At 49.6% G+C, this 23,065-nt stretch overlaps 2 protein-coding genes across 5 annotated transcripts in view; one reads left to right on the top strand and one right to left on the bottom strand.

Moving 5' to 3' along the window:
- The first annotated feature begins 1,705 nt into the window (after window positions 1-1,705).
- Window positions 1,706-14,320, top strand: IAH1 (isoamyl acetate hydrolyzing esterase 1 (putative)). Its single transcript, XM_060027118.1, is given in 7 exon segments — window positions 1,706-1,786; window positions 3,700-3,752; window positions 8,017-8,087; window positions 8,090-8,164; window positions 10,403-10,554; window positions 12,377-12,520; window positions 13,920-14,320. Coding segments are annotated over 7 exon segments (762 nt in total). The 3' UTR covers window positions 14,106-14,320.
- A 116-nt stretch (window positions 14,321-14,436) lies between these two features.
- Window positions 14,437-23,065, bottom strand: part of ADAM17 (ADAM metallopeptidase domain 17) — a 52,014-nt gene continuing 43,385 nt past the window's right edge. For all 4 annotated transcript variants that reach the window (XM_060027113.1, XM_060027114.1, XM_060027115.1 and 1 more), the window contains 6 exons: window positions 21,507-21,641; window positions 20,008-20,138; window positions 19,189-19,267; window positions 18,345-18,433; window positions 16,616-16,666; window positions 14,437-16,141 (listed from right to left, as the gene is read on the bottom strand). In XM_060027113.1, coding sequence (XP_059883096.1) covers window positions 15,782-16,141; window positions 16,616-16,666; window positions 18,345-18,433; window positions 19,189-19,267; window positions 20,008-20,138; window positions 21,507-21,641 — 845 coding nt within the window. In that variant the 3' untranslated portion in view covers window positions 14,437-15,781. The remainder of the gene's footprint in view (window positions 16,142-16,615; window positions 16,667-18,344; window positions 18,434-19,188; window positions 19,268-20,007; window positions 20,139-21,506; window positions 21,642-23,065) is intronic.

The raw sequence follows: 23,065 nt of genomic DNA, 5'->3' as shown, positions 1-23,065 counted from the left end.
CCACGCAGGTTATACACAGCAAAAGTGGCAAGCCCTTTCTGCTAGCCCCTCTCCCTGAGGTAGCTGATTTCAGTTAAGGATTCTAAATCGCTCTTGAATCTGTCCTCGTCTCATCTCCACTGTGGCTCGGAGTCCAAGTCATCTTTTCCCCTCTGGTTCCTGCCCCAGCCTCCCTCCCTCCTCTCCCTATAGCTGATTCCTAAAGTAACAGATCTGCTGAAAGCCTCCCTGCTGAAAATCCTTCAGGGCTTCTTTACTGTGATTAATTAGGATGAAATCCAAACACCTTAACTTGGCCTAACAGGGGTTCTCTACCCTGGCTGCATATTGGAATCACCTGGGGAGCATTAAAAATGTACTGATGCCCACCACCTACCATCACAAGTGTTGTTAGTTGGTCTAGAGTGGTGGTCCTTTATCAGCACATTCTTAAAGCTCCCAGTTGATTCTAGCTGAAGCCAGGGAAATCCAGCCTGAAGACGGGGTCCCGCTCTGTATCGCCCTACCTGCCTCTCCTGCTCCAGCCACTCTCCCCCCCAACACCCTACGTCCAAGCCACGGAAACAGCAGCTATTCTAACACACACTGCTCCCCTTCTGGTTTTCACCTTAAGCTCAGTTGTTTCAGGACACCCTTCTGGCTCGATTTTATCACAGCTGTCACACTTCATTAAAGTGCTTGAGCAAACCTGCGCCAGGCTCTTCTGTCTTCTCTCTAAGCACCCCCCCCACCTTGGGTCCTGTCCTTGGCCCCTTCAGCCCAGTTGTAGCAAGAATCTCGCCGAGTCGGTTTAGCAAAAATCCCTCCCTCTTGGTCTGATCCCCCTGGGTAGCTGCTCAAATTCCGCATCCTGATGTCACCCTGCCCTGCCTTCAGGAGGAACTCTGTCAGGGCAGTTTAGCAAAGATTTACCCCGCCTCTTAGTACTTTTACATTCACCTGACCCCTCACCCTGCTCCTTGGCTATAAATCCCTTTTCTTTCTTGTATTTAGGGTTTAGCCTAATCTCCCCTACTGCCAAAGCCCACCATCGTTGTCCTTCCTGGATAGTCGGCCTTTCTGTCTTTAGCACACGTCGTCAGTTTCTCTTTGAGGTCAAAACGCTGGACAAATGCTTGCCTAATTTTACTTAACAAGAGAGGGCTGCGTGATGAACGAGCCCCTTGGAAGTGCTTGCGACTCGCTCAAACTGAACCCACCTTCGCGGGGTGGGTGATGCTGGATCTGGTGGCAGCGCCAAATCGCTCTCCTTTCGGGGTTGGTTTCCGCCTGGGGGACTGACAGGCGACAATGGCCAGAGGGCAGGTAGGCTCCCCGAGGGCAGGGTAGCCACGCGCGCCCTGCATCTAACGACTCGGATAAGTGAACAAAAAGCGAATGCATGCAGGGGGCCAAGCTTTTGTAAACGGACAAAAATGAGCTTTCCAAGAAGCAACAGCTATCGCACGTCTTAAAAGTGACCGGTTGGTCGCCGAAGGAGCCCTGCTACTGGAGCCCCTACCGAGCGACCCGGGAAAGAGAGCCAGCGGGCGAAGACAGCCAACGAGCGAAGGCGTCGGACTCCGCAGGCGCCTCCGCCTCCCAGCCCCCCGGGAGCCCCTCCTCCCGGCCGCTCGCCCCGCCCGGATATCCGGCCTTGCCCCGCCCCCGGCTATTCGCCTCGCCCGGATATCTGGCGTGGCCCCACCTCCCGGCTACCGGTATAATGGCGCTGTGCGAGGCTGTTGTGTGCGGAAGCTCTCTGCTCTGGCCTCGGGTGTTGCTCTTCGGCGACTCCACCACCCAGGTACCGCCGCTCGGCGCCGTCCATTCCGCGGAACCCGGCTCGGCCCCCACGTGGCCCGGTCTCTGGGGCGTCCTCGCCGCGCCCTCGGGGGGGCGGCACTCTGGCCGAGAGCCGCGGGCCAGGCTTCTTCGGTGATTCCTGGCTCTCCCCTCCGCGCGGGAGGGGCCCATTCCTCCCGACTGTTATGAAGTTGTCGGGGTCGCCTCCCTGCACCCCGCTTCCCCCAGCAGATGCTGCCCCAAGGCCTGGACGCTCACAGAGCGTCGTGTCCCCGCCGCCTCCAGGGCCCCTTCGTGACACCCTGGTATTGGTTCATTTCTCGGTGTTGGTAACTTCAGGGAGGATGACATCTTCAGGAGGGCAGCGCGGCTTCGCAGTCCTGGACACACGTTCCGTTTAGTCTTAGGGGGCCTGTTTGACGGATGAGACGAAGTGCAGGGAAGTTCAGGGACTTGTCCACGCCACGCGCTGGGAGTGCCAGGGCCTGGGCTGGCCGCTCTTTCCTTTCTGTGTCATTTTTCATAGGGATTTTGGGAAGACCTGGCACGTTGTGTTCATCGTAGTGTCTTCCTGGTCAGTGGCTCTTGTGCTTTTCCCTGAAAGGTACTTTGAATTTGCTCACAGCGGGAACAGTGCTTTGCCACGCGGAGCTTCCTGGGGCGTCACCTTGCACAGATCACGGGGGCGCCTGAAGCACTTCCTGCAGTTTCGTACCTCCCATTCCATGCGGAAAACACTCAACCCCCGTGCTTCCTCTGATGGAACATCTCGCCGCTCTCTTGAATGAGATGCCGCCAAGTGATACCGACCAGGGTTCTTGGCCTCCCCAATCAGTAGAAATGGATAAGAGGCCAGTCCAGAAATTCAGGCAGGGCTTGACTGGGGCTCCTGCAGGTGCAGGAGGGGAGCGAAAACAACAACAGTTTCCCTTGCTCCCGCCCCCAAAAAGGGGCCCGAGCGGCGGGAGGCGAGCTCGTTCCTTACGTGGGGTGAGGGTAGGGGTGTGTCCAGGGGGTCGGGCGGAGGGGCGGCTGAGGTGTTTTGCCCACCCCCTGGCGGTGTTGAGCGCAGGGGGCACGCGCAGGACCCTGCTTTGGCTCTCTGCTCTTCAGAAGTGGCAGTTGGGTTTTTGGCCTCTTTTGTGTCTTGTCCATAATTTGCCCCAGCTGCGCAGGAACGCAGTTATTTTTAGTCCCTTAGCGTTTCTTTGTATTCTGTTGCTGAAGGAGGAGACGTAGGTCCAGGGGCAAGCTTTGCAGCCGAGGACCCCAGGTCCCAGATCACCTTTTCAGCCAAGATTATTTCAACTCTCATTCAAGGAAAAATAGATGTTCTTACTTCAGGGAGGGGGAGCACGTTTTAAAAATTACCTTCCCATGGTGTTTTTCATTTTGTTTTATTCTTCTCACATTCAGACATGACTTCCTAAACCAGTTTTCTGTGTGTATGCTAACAATTGGTAACATTTTTAGGCATCTAGGGCAGTAAGGACTCTCCAAGTTCCGTGGGAATGTATATCAAAAAATATTCACCCTGAGTTCTGTAATTAATTTCTTTATTCTTTCAACTATGAAGAGGTAGTGTAGTGTGGATTTCACTTCCTAACTGAACATACAGTTGATTTCATCTCTTGTACCTAGATTTAGTTAACTTTTCTAGATAACACTGAGTCTAATACAGGTCTCAATAAAATGCAGGTGATTGGCTCAAATCCAATTGACAGGGAAGAAAACTACCTCTTGCTTCCAGAGTGCTGCTGAGGTGTAGCTCTAGTAATCCCTAAAACGACCGCGGAGCAAAGCAAATGGTGAAGGCCGAGAAGTCAGGGAGTACAAAGAGAAAACAAGAGGGGAGTCGCTGAGCAATATGGCCTAATTACATTGATGAAGCGTAATGGGCTTTTCTTTCTGCAGTTTTCTTTCCAGCAGGGTGGGTGGGGAGCGTCACTGGCGGACAAGCTGGTCAGGTGAGGATAGTTTCTAGATTCCTACTTGAGTGTTTATTGATGGAGAAGAGAGTGAATGATGCAGTTTGAAACAGTACGTTCGTCCTTTTTTTGTCTTTGCAGGCCTTTCCTAGTTAGTGTGTATGAGGGGTTGGGGGAGAGAAGGGCAGCGCTCAGGTTCAGTTAAACTTCGCCACCTCATGAAACCAAACCCTGAAAGTTGTAAAATATATTAGGGGCTTGGATCCGAAAATACAGCTATTCACTATCTAAACAAGACAAGTTCTGTTTCAGTTATGGTGGGTACGATTTAAATAATTAGCAAGGAGTTCAATTGAAAGAATACAAAATATATTCTAAAACCAAAGTTGGATTTATTTTTGGATAGAGATTTTCCCCCCAGATTCTCTTTATAAAAGATATCAGATATATAAAATAAATAATAAAATATATCAGATATATAAAAAATATTTAAAATATATCAGATTAATAAAAATAGTGATGATTTTGGTATTCCATTTGCCAAATGGAAATCATTAAAAGGGAAACAATGTTCCAGTTCAGGTGCCAGAGACTTTAAAATACTTCATGTTTATTGTCTCATTTAATCTCTACAACTGCCCAGTAATACAGTGATTTATCATCCTCCTATCCATCTTATAGCTGAGAAGAATAAGGTGGGGAGAGGTAGATAACAAAGTCATACAACTAAGAAGTGTCAGGTGGCCTGGCCCCAGCGCCCAGGATCCTCCAGCTCTGGGGATGACAAGGGCCCTGCTCTCCTGTTGGAGGGTGAGTCAGCTGCTGTGCTCTGCTTAGTCAAGTGCGTGGCCCGTGAGAAGTGCTCCATAAGTACTGGCTCCTTATTTTTTAAAAATTCAGTACCTGTTTAATTAGTCCATTAACCTTTTCTCATCAAATAGAAGATATGGAAAAGCTAAATAATTATTCAAATGGTCTGAAAAACTGCAGGCATTGCAAATGTTTCTCCAGTACATAATAATGTTAGTACTAAAATCTTGTCAGAATTGTTTACAGGTGTGATTGCTAGAAGACCATTTAATTAGCAAGTAGTTATTTTGCAGAATTGAGAGTAATTATAGGAAAAGAAGCTGCAGACAGTGTGTGGTCTGTTAGGCTTTATCTATGTCACTCTTAAAAGCATCTTGTGACAGCAGGCACAAAACCGAGCGGCCACCGGGAGGCCTCAGCTGGGTGAGTCCCGCCTCCCCTCTCCTGGGCTCACTGCCCTCGGCCAAGCCCGAGAGAGCCCGTTGTGAACCAGAGTGGCACCGCGACCCGGGAGCTAGAACCCAGGCAGAGCGGGCTCCTCCTGTGGGCGGGCGGGCGCGCCCACCTTCCACCAGGCAGGCCCACGGGAGAAAGCAGGAGGCCGTGTCGGGAGGGGTGCGCGGCAGAGGGACCGCAGCTCCAGCCCAGCCCCCCCTTTGTGTGCCGGCAGCGCTGCCCTTTGTCCCACACCGACAGCTGCCCGAAGGAACGCGGTCTTTAGCCACGTTGACGCTGGGGGTGAATCTTTTGCAGAGACTGTCCGCTTCAGCCACGTGCAAGGCCCAGAACTGACTTGATTCAGTGTTTTAATTTCACCTAACTTCCAAGTTCGAAGGTTATTAAGAGTCACCTTACTGTGACTGCCCTTCTGTACTAACTACGTGGATAGCAATAAATTTAAAATATGTAATTGTGTCCCATAGTGACGTCCTTAAGTTTTAGCTTTAAATAAGATCTTTGTATACTCAGTACAAAAAGCATTTTAACCATTCTTAAATCCACTTAAATGCTTTTAATTTATTGATATATTTTCATCAGTCTTTTTTTAGCCTTATCCAAGTATTTAACCAAAAATACTTGGTTTGAAAGGTTAGAAAAAACTCACCTTTTTCAGTTTTTAAAAGCTTCTGTTTGCTTTTAAAGATATGGTCTTGCCTGTTGTCATTTATAAAAACCTAATTTACATTTTTTCTGGAAGGCAATCAATCTTACAGAGCCTGGATGTTTTGGAAGGAATCTTTTAGTTAATTCCTATCCTTTTCCCAACTTCATCTGAACTTAAATACCTGTTATTAGCCAGGAATTCATGTAAAAACCTTTCTTAATTTTCCAGTTTCTTCCAGCCTTTTGAATAACTTGGGCACTATTGACTATGTTATTCAATCCAGAGAAATTCAGATATTCTTCCCCTTTCAGAAGGGAACTTTAACAGTTTCAACCATGGGCCTCACTAGCAGTTTTTTTGGTTCACAGCCTCATAATAATGATATATATATATATACATATTTTAAAATTTATAATGGCTGGCATTTATTGAGCTCCTTGTACGTATCTGGCCACTACATTACTTTTAATCTTCACATATCCTAGCAGATTGGGTATTAGTGTTCATCTCTCACAGCTGGGAAGACTGAGGCCCGGAGAAATTAAGTAAGTTGTCAAGGCCTCCTTGCCAGTCGAGGGCAGCGAGATCCAGGCACTGGCTGCTCTGCGTCACTGCCACAGCATACAGGCCTCAGGGAGGGAGCTGTTCTGCCTCTTGCTTTTTTTTTTTTTTTTTTTTTTTGCGGTACACGGGCCTCTCACTGTTGTGGCCTCTCCCGTTGTGGAGCACAGGCTCCGGACACGCAGGCTCAGCGGCCATGGCTCACGGGCCCAGCCGCTCCGCCTGCCTCTTGCTTTTTAAAGTGCTGCCGTGCGTGACTGAACTACTGGATGGATGTAAGACAGACTTGTCAAAATTCTAGAGTGTTCCATTTTAAAGTATTCTAAGTGGAGGCTTTAAAATGGCTAGTCAGCATTTTGTAATCGTTACACACTAAAAACACAAGAACCACACTTAGAAATAAACGTGGCTGAAATTTTGTTGCCCCGAAGGCTTATAAATGCTGAGAAGGGTCAAACAGGAGTCCCCCCTGCAGTTCTCTGGCCTCCGGTGCTTGGCCCTTGGCCTGCAGTTATTTCTTGGTGCCCTGGCTTCTCTGCTTAGTTGCTTATATGTAGGAATTTGAACCGTACACCAAAATTAACCACATCGGTTTGCTAACCATCAATTGAAGTTGGAGATTCATTGGGAAAAAAATTTTTTTTAGTGGACAACTTGAAACATCTACAAACCTACCCGAAGTCACAGCTACTCAGTGTTGGAGCTGGGATTCTAACGCAGGCAGCCAGCTCAGTTTCCATGGTTGGTTTTTTCAGTATACCATACAGTACTGTGAATCAAATCATACATTTTTAAGAAGGAATAAAATGCCCGTTAAACTGGTTTAAACTGAAACACAACTAATACATATTTACTAAAACTACTGAATCAAAACCACCGGGTAATAATGAGAACTGTGTGTCAGTGTAGTTTGGCACCTGTAACAAATGCACCCACTGGTGGGTGGTGTAGGTCGTCGGGGAGTGGGGCTGGGGGTTAGGGGAAGTCTGTACCTTCTGCTCAGTCTTTCCGTAAACCTAAACCTCCCCTTAAAAAACAGTCTGTAAAATAAGTCTCAGGAATTCCGTGTACGCTTATCCCATTAGAGTTCCAGCTTATTAGTGCCTTTCTACCTTTAATACCTGCCTGCTGTAAACTCCATTTCAAAACTACCCCACTGACCATGCATGAAATCAGCTAGTCTGCATAGCCCCTCTGTTCATTATTATTCATAACCTCTCTCGTCAAGGAATGGGATGGACTTGCTACATCTTGGAACCATGAAGGCGACGAACATGCCTCAACTCTGCTGCTGCTCTGATCTTACCAAAGTGACACCTGGGCAAGCAGCAGGGCCATGGCACAGAGCGGGCACTGTGAGCCCAAGCACACCCTCCCACACGGAAGGTTGCCTACAGGCGACCAGAAATAGTTCTTTGCTCACAATTATTCTTTTTTATTATTATTATTTTAAATTTTATTTTTTAATTTATTTTTTTGGCTGCATTGGGTCTTCATTGTGCGCAGGCTTTCTCTAGTTGCGGCGAGCAGGGGCTGCTGTTCATTGTGGTGCGCGGGCTTCTCACTGCGGTGGCTTCTCGTTGCGGAGCACGGGCTCTAGGTGCGTGGGCTTCAGTAGTTGTGGCACGTGGGCTCAGTAGTTGTGGCTCTCGGGCCCTAGGGCACAGGCTTAGTAGTTGTGGCGCACGGGCTTAGCTGCTCCGCATGATGTGGGATCTTCCCGGGCCAGGGCTCGAACTCGTGTCTCCTGCATCGGCAGGCGGATTCTTAACCACTGTGCCACCAGGGAAGTCCCTACAATTCATCTTTAAAACTTTTTCATTTCAGAAAATGCGATGTTCTGAATCATGGATTTTCGGGTTACAATACCCGATGGGTGAAGATTATCCTCGCGAGGCTAACCGGAAGGGGAGCAGTTTGGACAGCCCAGCAGCAGGTACAGTTTTCTTCGGTGCCAGTGACAGTGCGCTAAAAGGTAAAGGCATTCTTGTTTTCTTAGTTCATTTTTAATTGTTTTTTTCGTTAGGGCAAACTTAAATTTATATACTTTTTTCATCTGTTTACCTATCTCCCAGTAGGTAAAGTTTTGCCAAATTTATAATGAGTTCCCTGAGTTTACTTCCTTGTATTTCTTCTGGCTTTCTTTAATGTCAGTGAATTTTATTCCCGACTTATTTTCTACATGCCTGGGTCATTGGCAGACCTAAAATTTCAAGCACTTGACTGTTTTTTAGAGTCCGGTAGTGCTGTGCTCAATTTCTAATGTTTCTTTCTCTTTAGTTGATGTAGTTGGCAGCAGAGAGGTCAAACTGGACACCTTGCTGTGTGACTGACACTGATGGAGAAAGGGTAGCTCAGGGCAGCAGCGCCGTGACCCAGCACAGGCTTGACTCCTGGGCGATGGGAAGCAGGTCTGAACAGGAGACATGTCTCCATATTTTTGGAAGAACTGCTGCTGTGACTAGAGGCACAGGCCTTTCTTCCTTTCCTACTCGTGAAAGGAGAGCCCTCTGCTCAGCATAAAGGAGAAGAGTAGTCAGCTTCCAGAGGCTTCTCCCATGCCCCACCCCCGGCAGCGAAGGTCTGCTATTAACAGGCACACGGTCGGGCCTCTCCGGTGAGGCTGGAGAGAAGGGAAGGAAGGGACAGCTGCTGACTGTGATGCAAGGAAGTCTTGCCGCCTGTGAGAGCATAGACTACAGGTGTTAGTGGAGACTGTAAGCTCGCTCCAAAAAAAACCCAGAAGTTTTCAAACAGGTGAATTTCTATCAAATATAGGACAAGGAGAAATACTTTCTAAGTATAAAAACTTAGAGGAAATTGCAGTGGAGGAAACTGCAAAGGAAAAAATAGATTTGTGAAATAAATTAGCTGTGTCAAAAAAACTATTAAAAAAAGAAAATGACACATTAAGGAAAATGTTTGCAAAAGCATGAGAGACAAAAGGTTAATGTCTTTAATGTAGAAATCAATTAAGAAAAATGTTAACTCCAGTTTAAAAAATAGGCAAAGGCAGAAACAGGTAATCGAAACAGGAGAAATTTAGTAGCCAGTACATGTTTGAAAATGTGTAAAACTTCTGTTATCCACAAAATGAAAACTGAAACAAGGAGTTTTGGTTTTTTGACTCTCAAATCCATGGTTTTAAGCAGTAATACTTACAGCTGACAAGTGTGGAAAACAGGCAGTCTTACAGTACTGGTGGGAAAGCTTGAAACCTTTCTGGAAAGCTTCCCTAGAGACTTCCCTCATCTAGAAACCCAGCCTAAGGAAACACCCAGTATGTAATGCAGCCAGGTATATGTGTAAAGACTTCTATGCACAGGTATTTATAATAGCAAAACATTAGAATGCTGCACAGTAAGGAAACAGAAGCATCCAATGTGGTCACCCGACACCTAAACACCATGGTTTTGAGGACTTTTTGTAGGAACAGAGATGCTCATAATGTTATGTGAAAAAAAGCACAATATGGTCGTTTATCTTCAGTGTGATCCCTCTTTTTTCTAAGTCTCCATATCTGCGTGGAAAAGACTGGGAAGAAGATGACCAAGTGCCAGCAGTGGTTTTCTGGGTGGCAGGACCATGAGTGCTGTTACTTTTCTCCTAGATTATACTTACGTGTGGTTTGCAAATGGCCTGCAGGGAGCCGTGTGTGAGCCTGTCTAGAAGGAATCCTTTGCAGTGACGTTAGCTGTTGCTTAGTTTATTTATTGAGGGCTTCCTTCCCAGCAGGCACCTTGCTCTAAGTGCCTTACACACTTTGCTGATGTAATTTTCACAGCTACCCTATGAGGTAGACCCTACTGTCATCCTCATTTTACCAGCGAGGAAACGGAGGTACAGAAAGGCTGATCATTTGTCCAAGGGCACGTGGCTAGCCAGTGACAAAGCCGGGCTAGAACCTGGGCAGGCTCACTGCCCAGCGCAGGTCTTACTTCTTAACAAATTCAGCCTGATTGACTAATAGCCACATGACCAGTAAAGGAGGAAAGACGCGCGCTTACAAGGCCTCGAGCCAGAGCCTTTGGAGTCTGTTTTATGTAGGACTCTGTACTTGAACTCTTCCCCCTTCTCTTTCTGCGCTTGGCGCTAAACAGTTCCCCAGCGACGTCACGAGTTATGCCCATTTGTGAATGTGCATTAACCTTAATTGTCATCACTTACAGCAAATGTGCATTTGGGCTGAAGTGTCCGCGTTCCTGCCCAACAGGTGAGAACCCCAAGCAGCGCATCCCCCTGGAGGAGTACGCGGCAAACCTGACGAGCACGGTGCAGCACCTGCAGTCCGTGGGCATGCCCGAGAGCAGGCTCATCCGCATCACACCGCCGCAGCTCTGTGAGGCCGCACGGGGACAGGAGCGGGTGAGCTCCTGAGCTCAGGTGAGTGCGGGCCCGGATGCCAGGCCCGGGGAGGAGCAGGTGGGACCTGGTCTCCAGCCTGGGGCCTCGGCTTCTTGGGGGCCTGTGAATTCCCGTCTGTCTGCTTTAGTCGACAGAAGTTAAAGCAGAGCTCCCAGCATGTCGTAGCGTGACACAGAAAAGGATTCTGGCCGTGCGTGAGTCAGGCCCCGGGCCTGGTATCTGCCCGACTCCGGGGTGCACAGGAGGCCACCGCCGTGGCGCTGAGGGTCGGGCTGGCTGCGCTTTGACACTGACATCTGCACTCGGGGTGTCTCCTGACTTCTGAACGGCAGGGGGAGGTTGCTTTGCCCATTTCCGCCTGCACATGGCCCCTTCTCCGCTGCCACCAGTTGCCGCTGCCAACTGGTGGTTGAGTGATCGGAGGCTGCTCCGGGGCTCACCAGCGCCAGGGTTCTGGCTCCTGTTCTGTCCCCACCAACTATGCATCTTGGCACTTTTATGTGCTATACCAGGACCTGGCCAGGTGCGCCGGATACAGAGATGACTAGAACCCAGTAACTGCTGTTGGGCTAGCAGGGGAGCTAGGCCAGCTGTCATCACATATTTGAAGGGCGCCGTCACATAAAGAGGACAGAAGGCCCTGCTTGTTAGCTCCAGAGGGCAAAGGGAAGACCCCCATGGGCACCATCAAGGGCGATTTTAGGTCAAAATGATCACTTGTGAGGTGGAAAGTCGCTACAGGAAGCATTCAGGCTGAGCCTGGACGGGCAGAGGAGTGCGGCCAGAGCTCAGTGCTTCTCACGTTGCAGGTCACAACCCATGCGCAGATCGCGAAACCAAGTGAGTTGTGACATTTTTTTAATGGACTATAATAGAATAAAAAAATCTGTATCTAGAATGCGGTGGGCACCTCTCATGAGACTGTTGCACTCTTGTAGACGTGTGTGTAATGAGTCCTGCTGTATCACTCTAGTTTTAGCCAGGTTTATGACTTTGGACCACGTGTGGTTCTCCCGTGGTCCCAGATTAGCAGATCAGTGTCATCTGGGAACTTGGCAGAAGTGCAGATTCTTGGACTCATCCCAGACCTGTGGAAGCAGAAGTTTAGGGGAGCGCCCAGTGCATCCCCCAGTGATCCTGCTGTACCTGAGTGTGAGAGTCCCCACACTGCGGGGGCGGCGGGCAAATGACGCCCCATCGCCTACAACAAGTACAGTTTCACTGGCCAGGCCCATGGTTTACATGTTGTCCGTGGCTACTTTGGAGCTGTGACGGCAGGGCTGAATAGTTGCCCGTAAAGCCTGACTCCTGTCCAGCCCATGGCAGAGAAAGGTTGCTGACCCCCAGGCTGGCCTGAGTGACCTCTGTGCTCCCTTCCAGCTCTCGCCTTCTCTGGTCCAAAGTCTACAAGTGACTTTTCCACTACGTGGCTGTGGCTTCTCATTACACATAACAATTCGGGGCCTGAGCCCAGCGGTCCTCCCCACCACACCCCGTAGCGGTCACCTGCCCAACTCCGTTCGCCTCTGGCCTGCACTCTAGCCAAGCCGCTCAGCTACCCCGGCCTTTTCTGCCTCTGTGTCTATTCGGTGTCCTCTAGATGCCCTCCATGGCCCCTCATCCCCATCGTCCTTGGTCCTGTGCTGGGGAGGGCAGCACACTAGTGACCCGTGAGGCCCGTCCTGTGTCCCCCAAGCCCCGTGGCTGGCCCACTTTGGGTCTGTAAGCACACGCCTGTTCACTTGAACTGAGAAACCCTCCGGGTAGTAGAACTTGCACAAAGACCAGCACTTGGGTTTATCAGTTGCATAAAATCCAGTAGTTGGATTTTCTCTTCTCCGTAGGGTGCAAATTAAATCGCCTCAGCTCAGTCGTTGGTGAATACGCCAGGGCCTGTTTACAAGTAGCCCAGGACTGTGGGATTGATGCACTTGACCTGTGGACCCTGATGCAGAAGGACAGTCAGGTATAGTGGCATGCTCGGTCCTGTCGGGTGAGTAGGGTCACGCAGAAGTGACCAGGCTGTGCACTGTCCTCCTGGAGCAGCTCTGAGTGGGTGAGACAGTTGTCCTTTTCACCAAATGGAATGCAAACGTTGGCTGGAGTGGAGGAGCTGCAGGGCCGCCTGCACACCCAGCACCGTGCTTGGCCTGGTGCTGTACCGGCACCATGCTCTGGGACCCCCTTTAATAGGAGTTGGCATGTAGTGAAATGAATGAGCAATAAATGGTTCATATTTAAGAATATCTAGGCCAAGTTTTATAATATGGAGAGGGGGAAAGTTAAAAGAGGCAAAACAATGCATTTAAGTAGAATATGGTATTAACTAAAATTCATAGTTGAGGTATGGAGTTCTAATTGGTTTATAGCCAGAAAGCCCAGTTACAAATATAAAAGGTAAAAAGCCAGTCCCCGTGCAGAATGACACAGCCACCCCGGAAGACAGCACGACAGCCTCCTGTACAGTTAAATAAACGCGCGCTTACGTGGGACCCAGCAGTCCCACTGCAGACGAGAAGGCCATGTTTGTGTTCCTCTGCACCCTGAGTGGACTTGACCCACCTTGTGCGTTCCCAGGTCGGGAGCAGGCTTGGCCACGTGACTGCTGAGCCAGCACCCAGAGCTGTGTTTTTGTCTGCGTTACGCTTCCACCTGAGATGGTTTGGAAAAGTAATGCTGCTAGAGAAAAGGAAACTGCAGACTGCTGGGCTAGTGGCTCTTTGAAGTCCTTTTAGACTTACCTAACGTATTAAGAGTCCAGAGCTGGGAAGGTCTTCCTCAGCGATCAGCTGACCAAACAAACACAGCAGAGATGAGAAAACTAAGGCCCGGGAGGAGTGCGGCTAATCGGAATCCCTGGTCTGCAAGTCATGAACCAGTTCCAAGTTCTAATGGGGATGGGCGGAGCTCCCGCATAGGGAAAGGATTCTTCCCCAAAGGAGAAGGGGCTCCAGGGGTGGGGCGTCTGGACTCTGGACAGTACAAAGTCTTTTCATCTAATACTGTGCCTGTCAATTTAATTCCTAGACTGAGAAGAGTCAAAAACAATTTGACACACTGGGCCCTGAGCTCTTGTAACAAATTTTTCACTTTGTTGGCTACATCAACGTGCTGTACTCACTCATTGATCCTCTTCTTCCGTCTGCTGACTTGGAAGGACACTTCGGCTCAGGCGCTCATTAATGGTGTGAGGTTCTGTGACGCTCCATGTGTCATATGCAGACACTGTCCCTCCACAAAGGGCGTGGGAGCATTTGATGAGCTAACGCAGCACCAGAGGCTGCTGTTCAGGCCGGGGACTCGCCGCCTGGGGCCACAGCTGGGAGACCAGCCACCCCTTTAACTGTGTTCTCTTCCCCTTACAGGACTTTTCTTCTTCCTGTTTGTCAGACGGACTACATTTATCACCAAAAGGAAATGAGTTTTTGTTCTCCTATCTTTGGCCTTCGATAGAGAAGAAAGTCTCTTCACTGCTTTTGTTGCTCCCTTACTGGCGAGACATAGCAGAAGCAAAACCAGAACTAAGTCTTCTGGGAGACGGGGCCCACTAGTCACCGCAAACCAAGTCCAGTTGTTAATCTACAGAACAGGAAGTCGCCAGTGCACAAAGACCCCAAGATAAGTGGTCAGAGAAGTTTAAACCTTTGCTCATGACCCTGCAATAAAAATCACAGACATCTGCCACCAAGATTAATAAAAGCATTGGAAGTTTTCAGGACAGCTTTGTAGGTGCGTCGTGGTTTGATAATAAATATTTATTGATGGATGCAGGTGTCATCAGATCAGTGCCACAGCTACAAAATATACCCTGAGCAGCTTATTAATTTTATAAATGGAAAAAAGGTAAAGACAGTGTTGGTTTTTTAAAAAGTCACAATTTTATAAAAAATGGTTTCTTACATTCAGCTGGGAACCATTTCACTCTCATACATACACCCACACACCCCACTCACCTTATATCAGATTGCAAAAGTGTTAACTATAATATAAGAATATTATGACTAGTTAAAAGACAGCAAATACCACAAAGTACAAGTTCAAGTATTAGTGTAACAGGTATCTGCGTAACAAACATCCTTAGAAAAAAAGATACGATTTGTCACAGGTTTGGCTGATTGCTCTCAAAGCTTACAAGTTATCTCAGTTAAAATGTGTTCGCTGGTGAGCACATTTCAATACTTAGCAGGGGAAAGAAGCTTTTAAAAGGAAATCAGAATTCAACCTGATGGTTTCTATCCTTCACACAGTAGATGCAGACCATACTGAAGCACTAGATGAAGAAGTAACGGGTAAGTACCAATCAGTCGTGTGGGGAGAAAGCCCCAGGCCAGCACGTCGCACCCAAACCATCTCCCGTGCATCCTTGGCCACTAGTGTTTGAGAAGAGGCGACCATAACTTTCTTATTCTGAAGTAGTTCAGGCTTTCTGAATGGCGAATGTTTTAAGAGGATGGTGATAGTATTGATACATGAAGATAATTCAGAAACACACAAAAACTGCCCAGCTACCTAGGGTCCTAAAACAGTTGGCAGAATTCTGTAGATTCATTGAGCTACAATTTGTAACCCTCACTATAAGCTAGATTGTTTTAATTCTAGACATTAGAGATTCTTAACAATTTAGAATTAAGAAACCCTATCCCTAAATTTAGCAGTGTAATTCCCTTCTGCTGCTACAAGTTCTAGGTAATACCTAGAAACAGAACCCACATTTTGGAGACAATCTATACATTGGTTTTTTCTCCCTTTGTCTTCAAGGCAAAAGAAATAAATCTATTCTGTGTTCCAGTTATCCTCACAAGAAACTGCTAAATGCCTCATTAAGTTTGCTGGATCATTACAGTGTTTAAAAAAAAACTGAGCATCTCCCTAATCAGTGCCGTTCCCAATATGAAAAGTTAATTTACAAAAATGTAAATACTCATAACCTAATCCAGCTGTGGTTTCTGCTTTGGCGTCAGAGGTTGAAGGATATCTTAAAGATCAAAAAAACTAAAACCTGAAAGCCTCAAAATAAGCGAGAGTCACCTTACCTCTTCAGAAGGAAAAGGGCCTGACCACACAAGTATTACATATGCAAAGGAAGTCCAAACACATGACCAGCATCTGCTGTGAAGTCACTTCCTTTTTTTCTCCCAAATCTTCACAAAAACTGCAGTGATTTGAGGTCAAATCTATAAAAATATTCTGCACACGGAAGTCAGAGCGCTCGGGACGCGGTCCTGAACTAGCACTCGGTTTCCTTGCTGTTAATGCGGTTCTGACGCTGCAGCTTAAAGGACGAGGCCTTTTCGCTTCTGGTGACCGGATGGTCCGTGAGGTCCTCGAACGACTTGGCGGCTGCGCTGCTATTTGGGAAGGGGTCCTTCTCGAAGCCATCCTCATCGGCGTGCGAATCCGTGCTGGGGTCCTCCTGGATGGTGTCCATCCGCTGGTGGTCCAGCTTTGGGGCCACAGGCACCAAAGGCGCGGGGGGCACCGCAGGGGCAGGCTGCGGGGGCTGCAGGCGGCCCGGGGTCGGGGGCGCGGGAAAGGGCTTGATGATGCGAACCGACGCGGAATCCATGCTGCTCAGCATCTCGACGTTCTGGAAAGGCACGGAGTAGGTGCACCCCAGGTCCCACAGTCCCAGCCTCACCCGGCAGATGGCCGCACCCATCAGCACCCTGATCCCCACGCTGGGGAAGGCACCCCAAGAAGCGACTCGAGCGGTTAGTGTTCAAGTCCTGACACGCTGCCGTTTGAAGACCCAAAGGAGACTCACGAGAAACAACGCTGTCAGGATCCCAAGACAGGAAAAGCTCTCTCAGTGTTAAACTAAGCCCGTGCTGAACAGCTGACCACTCAGGGCTGACCATCCAAGCGACTAGCAAACGTTCACCATCACTGTCATGAGAACTGACCTTAGCATCCAACCTATATCCCTCCTGCTACCCCAGGACCTTCCTGCCAGAGACGGCGCCGCTGGAAAGGCTGGTGGCTCTTGCTGGGGAGGCCAGTGAAGGTCTCTGCTTAGCAGGCCTCAAAATACAACCGAGAACGACTCGTGAGAGATACTTACACTGGGGTGGAACAGAGACAGCGATTCAAACTGCTTGTCCAGTTTCTTATCCTAGAAAGAAGAGCAGAGCAGTGTCACTCCTGCGAACAGCTCCGTTCAGCGCCCCTTCCTCATAAGCCCCTCCTACTGTCCGGGGAAGAACGAACTCAGAGCTGGAGGTGTACAAAGTGGAAGCAGGTCGCGCAGAGGAGGAGGAACTTTGCAGCCACGCTTTAAGGGTTCTGCCCAAGTGTTTGCTCTGCACGTCAAAGAAATGTGTTTTTTGGCGTTAAGTAAGGAAACAGGCAAGGTTTAAGCGCTGGTGTCTGAGGCCCCGCCCCGGGTAGGAACGAGGGTGGCTCCGTGCGGCCAGCGCTGGCCTCGCAGCGACCCAGCCCACCAGAGCCTCGTCACTCCTCCTGGCCGTGTCCAGGGTCGCTGTGGCCCCAGCTCTTGGCGGCGCCAGGCCTCGAGTCCTGACACACACCCTGCAGAAGGCTGGACACGTGGTCCGCCCTCCGCCCTCGGTCCCTGCCCAGGGCCTGGCTTCCAGCCTGGCTGCCCTGAACGGCCGCTGAGGTCAGAGACAAGCCACTGCCCGCCCTCCCGTCGGCAGCCCTGCGCAGAAATTGAGCATCAGGCCTCTCGGTCCACAGTCGTAACTCGCCGTAAACCACGCAGGTCTGACTCTCGGGTAAAAGCGACCGTAATGGACGGCACCGTCGCCCATCTGTCAAAGCCTCCACCGCGCCCCCTTTAACACCGCTCCGCTTTCGCAGGGCTCCTCCTGGTGTCCGGCAGGCTCGCCGCCCGAGAGAAGAGCCGTTCAGTGAGAGCGCGCAGCCGAGGGAAGGCACGGGGCCGTGAAGACCGGAGAGCTCGCCGGGCCGGAGCATCCCACGTGCTCGCGGGAGGGCCCCGCGCAGGGGTTTCAGGGCACAGGCCTGGAAGCCTGGCTCTGACGTCCTCATCTACACAGCAGACAAATCCTCCTTTTCCCACAGAAGCAAGGAGAACGGATCTATAAGAAAATTTCTGGAGAAAGAAATTTTCGGGAAAACAGGACCAGGCCGCCCAGCGAAGCCTCTCGAGCCCCTGAAGCCCTCCCCGTGACAGCACAGGGATAAAATCGTGTTTCTGTGGACAGCAGAAGGGTCTGACTTAGGCGAGTCAAGCTGCCCGTAGGTCTTTCCTACCCACTCAGCACCCGTTTCAAAATCAAACTTCATAAAGTGCCTGGAGTTTCTCAAAGCCCTATTCAACTGTTAACTGTTCCTCATTTTGAACAGTAAAGAAGACGGCTCCCTCTCCTCATGTGGAAGCATCTGAGCGAGCACCCCAGACGACGCTGCCAAGACTGCAGACCTGATGGGGCAGCATGTCTGGAATGCTGCTGTTTGGCATCTGCTCTGCCACAGCAAAGTCAGCCTGGGCGCGCTCGTTTAGAAGCTTCACTCCTCAGAGGTCCTGGACAAGCCCAGTTAACCAGTCTCCTGTGCTTAGAAGTATAAAACTCAGAAATTATACATGAGAGCGAAACATCCGTGCACAAAATACGTGATTTTTTTTAGAGACCATTAGTTAATCTTTTTACAAAAAATGCTTTCCCAGGGATAGCACCAAAAATGTCATTGGAAACAGCAGGTCAGATTTTTCTAAGAAGAACTTTTTATCTTTTCCGAAGATAACATGGTTCGAGTTGCTCAAAATTTTAATAAAATGTTTCATCACTTAAAAACTGGTGACTTACCACACAATGGACCAGAATGCTGAAAGGAATCCAAAATATCAAGGAGAAAACCAGGACGGAGCCTACGATGTTGTCTGCTAAAAACTTCCCTGTGAACAATTCCAAACAGTGAATGTCTTGACCAAGTACTTTAGAAATTGAAAATGCAACGTTCTTAGAGTACTATCACGTGTCAAACGGCACAGACTGCTGGCGGGATATAACAACTGGGCTGGTACCGAGAAGCGTTTCTGTGCCACCTGCTCTACACCCAGCTGTCCCCCCACACACGGGAGCTCTCCCCAGAATGGACCCATGTGCTTGTGGAGAACAGATCACATCACAGGAGGGCCCACACAGTCCCCGGAGGGACAGTGCAGGAGACTCATCCTGGAGGCGGCTCCTACTAGGAACAATGCTTGCGAGGACAACGCTGATGCGGTCTGGGTACTATTGTTTTTGTGACTAAACCCTAACTTATGAGCCCTAGAGGACACAGTGCATCCTTGCTTCTGCAAAGTCTGAGGCCCACTTTTAAATAAATGACTCTTATATCAAGCAGGATTCAGCTTTGCAATCTATAGGACTGAAGGACACTTACGCTGTCACATGTTCATTTTTTAGTAAAGAAGCCAGTATTTTTACTTCCCTTGTTTTAAAATTTGTGCATCCATGCTACACAGGGGCAGACCTATAATGTGTCCACTTTGTTTTAGCCAACGAAGTCGTTTCAGAACAAAAGTGGTAACTATTTCCATCTTCTATTGCACGATTAGGGCCTATCAGTCTGAAACCACACTTTTCTAACGTCATCAGTGAAATCAGCTCAGTTCCAAGCAACCATCCACCTGGGGAAACCACGTACCGAAAGTATTGATGCTCAGCTTGTCAATGAACTCCCAGAACCGCTCAATGACATCCTGCACTCGCTTCTCACATTTGCCCTGTGAACAGAAAGCACCCGTCATTACCCCAGCGGCCATGCATTTAGAAGGAACATGGCTGCCTTCAAGTCAAACACATAATTAACACGAAAAGGGCTCCACTGAAACCAAACGGCCCGGAGAGCCATCTCTGACACACTGGAATGGGTACCTAAGAAGGTAGCACTCTGTCACTGACACTCCACACTCAGTCCATTTTTATAAGTGGATTTAGAATTACCAGAAGACAAAACTCAAGAAAACCAGTTTGTTAAAGATGGGCCAATTCCAGTAAGGACTGCACTGATCTCACACACACACTGCCAGAGAAGCCTCTCGAGCCCCCGTGACAGTGCAGGGATAAAACCGTGTTTCTGTGGACAGCAGAAGGGTCTGACTTAGGCGAGTCAAGCTGCCCGTAGGTCTTTCCTGCCCACTCGGCACCCATTTCAAAATCAGAGCTTGCAATCCTGCAGAATTAGTGACTTTTATAATTAGCCCAGAAAACCAAGTAAGTAGGACTCCCTGCCTCAAACTCAGCTTTACCACAAAGTCCCCCAGGTCCTGCCCAGTCTCCTGAGAGCACCTGGTCCTCCGAGGTCACACGCACAGTACGTAACTAGACTCTCACACAACGACAACGGATAGACATGTGAGCATCTGTGCTCTGATTCCCTTCCATTTGCAAAACCCAGCATTTACAAAATAAAAACTTCACATCTGGCTGTTAGAGAAAAAGCTGCAGATAAATAAATACTCACATTCATGTCACAAAATCCTACTGTACAGGGCTTTCCCTTCCTCAAAAATAAGTTCTTCTGTTCGGCGTCGACATAGGGCAGGCAGCGGCCCGAGGGGTCCCTGCAGCACACCTTGCACGAGTTGTCGGTTTCTGAAACAGCAGAGCCTCTTAGACACGCGCTCTCCTCCTGCCTGTCCCCCTCCTACCCCGCTCCCGCAGGGAAGGAATCGCACTCATTTTTTATTCCAACAGCGAATATGACCCTGGTTTCACACCCCTCCCCTCCCCTCCCCTCCCCCTGCCAAGGAGTAACTCCTGAGTTCAGGCTCCTCAGCCCTCAGAGAGGTAAAGCAAAAGGTAAAAACGATTTACACAGAAAAGTTTCCTTTAAGAGATTAAAAGGCAGATTCTCTCTACTTCAAACCCTTCATAATGCTAAATGATTCCCTTCGTCCCAGCGTTATTACGCTGCGGCTTTCAATCCTTGGCTTCTCAGTTTCCAGCACACTCTGGAAAGCCAAGGCTCCAGCGAGAGCCAAGCCACTGTGACAGAACTGCCAGCCTGGGGGCAGATCTGAGTGACCCACCAGCGACAGGAGCACCGCGGCCAAGCACGACCCCTCCCCTCCATGGACACCACCCTCCGACAGCACGTGGGGTATTTGGCACACGTACAAACGGCAGGAATGTCCAAAAGGTCAACAGGCCGTATAACTCGGGACAATCTTTACTTGACCTCTTAGGAAAAACTGAAATCAGCCAGAACACAAAAACAAGCAAAACCACTTTAAAGGGAAAACAAAACCCTTCTCCTCATTCATTCACGTATCAGCATTTCCTGGGCACTTACTATGCGTGCTTCCAGGGCACCCCAAGTCTCTTGCCGCTCACTGAATAAATCATCTGACGTTGACTGTGTGTTACCTTTATTTACATGTTATTCCACCTGGAAGAGCCGCGTGCTCCACTGTGTGGATGCTAAGTGCCCATCCCAGGGGTTCTGACTTCTGGGATTTTTGTTGTGAAAGCAGCAGAACTCTCTCCGATGGAGGGCGGGGAGCTCAGAGCCCAGCCAGTCCCTCAGGCCCTTCCTCAGACCCAAGGGTTCCAAAAACAGTGTGGAAATCTGAGGACAAGGGTCCCAGAGGCCGTGGCTGAGAGGTCCCTGCCCCAGGCGTCTGGCAGGGAGCGGCAGCGGCTGGCCCAGCAGACGTCCCGACAGAGGGGGGACCCGGGCCTGGGCCGCACCGGGTGGGTCCTGGGCCACACCAGAGCTCGAGGCCAGCGGGAGGAGGAGTGAGGACAGACCTCCAGCCACCCACCCTTCCGCAGTCCCCTCTGGCCTCACCGCCGAGTGGCCTCACGGTCTGAAAACACAGCCACGAGGGAGATGGACAGGACGGCTTCCGGAGACGACCGTGGAAGGAGCGGGACCCAGAGGCAGCGGTCCGTCTGCGCACACCACCCGCTGCTCCTGCCCTCGCCCCGCTGCAAGGATGGGCAGGGCCACGTGCTCACCGTTACACGCGCAGGACTCCAGCCTCTGCTCCCGCTCGCAGAAGGGCACACACTTGCCGTCTTTACACTTGCCGAGATCCAAGCACACCGTGTCGTCGGCAGCATCGCCAGGAGGGGGGCACTCACTGCTGTTACCTGCAGCACGCAAAGGGCACACGGGCCGCCCTGAGTCACGCGGCCCAGTTCCACGGGGCGGCCCGTGTCCCGGCAGCCGGGGAGCACCGAGGCCTGGCCATGCCGGGCACCAAGCTGCCCACTCCTCCCAGCGTCCACCCGGCTCCCATGGCCTCGCCTCCGTCACTACTTACACATGCCAAGCATTCTGCTTTTACCTTTATACTGTGAAACATAACATACATACAAAAGAATGTATATACAAAAGAGATCTCTACTACTAGCACCAATAAAAGACACCTGTGTGCCCTCCCTTGACTAAGACGCAAACTCCCTAGGAAGGCACACGACCATCCCCAAGCCACACGTCCGCTCCAACGGCCACCCTTCAATGTACTCCATTTCTCTCTCACCTCAGAACCTGACTGTATGCACTCAGTACCCACAAGGTTCTTGTCTCCACTCTCTGAGAGGACTAGCTGCTTCTCACCCTTCAGATTTTCTCTCCAAGACCTCCTTGCTCGGCCTTTCTCAGCCATCCCCAAGGACCCTGCCTAAGCTGGTGGCCCCTCACCCCCGCCATGCTCTGTCACTCCACGGGCTCCTGCCCTTCACAGCACGTGTTTTACAATTTATATCTATTCGATTACCTGTGGTTATTTTCTGTTTCTTACCACCAGACTGGTAAGCTCCATGAGAGCAGAGCCCCAAACTATTAATGAATCAGTGATGTCCAATCCCTGTCACACTGTAGGTAAGCCACAGATATTTCTTAAATGAATCAATGATTCATAAGGACAAAGAGAAGCCAACCAAGGATGTTAAATTCGAGAGAAAGGGTGGAACGAATGACTCATTCTGGAAAATGAGAAGCACGAGCAGTTGAAAGCCAACACTAAAAGGGAAGGGAAAGACCACAGGCCTGGCCTCTCAGCTGAGGAATGGAACCAGTCAAAAGATTCGGACTCAAAGGGTGTGAACTTAAAGGAATCTGCCCTATTTCCTACAAAAGCAGCCTTTCATTAACTACCTAACACATATGAGACACTTGCTTAGGCTGCTACCTCTGCCTCTGGTTTTATAAAACCCATTACGGGTGCTGGGCATTCAGAGTGCCAACAAGACTGTCTTATAGCAAACTCACTGCCACTGGAAGCAAACTCTGGAAAAAGTACAGCAAGTTCAGGGGAGGTTTATGTTCTGTACTGTCACCATATTTTTAGTATGTTATGCTGCCCTCAGCAGAGACATAAAAAATGCTTTAGAATATTTGTTGAACATCTGTTCTTAAAAGATTAAAATCAGAGTATAAAAAGACAGGAAAATAATTAAAAACATATAGCATCACCTATTTAACATGGTACTCCGAGTGGAGCATGCATGCAGATCTGCCAGTGGATGCTGCAACAGAGGGCTGGGCCCTGACCCGAGCTACCAGTTGCAGG

Source organism: Delphinus delphis, chromosome 12 (genome assembly GCF_949987515.2).
Source record: "Delphinus delphis chromosome 12, mDelDel1.2, whole genome shotgun sequence".
In the NCBI taxonomy this organism is placed as follows: domain Eukaryota; kingdom Metazoa; phylum Chordata; class Mammalia; order Artiodactyla; family Delphinidae; genus Delphinus; species Delphinus delphis.
The sequence above is the reverse complement of the archived record's forward strand: the minus strand, read 5'-3'. Positions and strand labels throughout refer to the sequence as shown.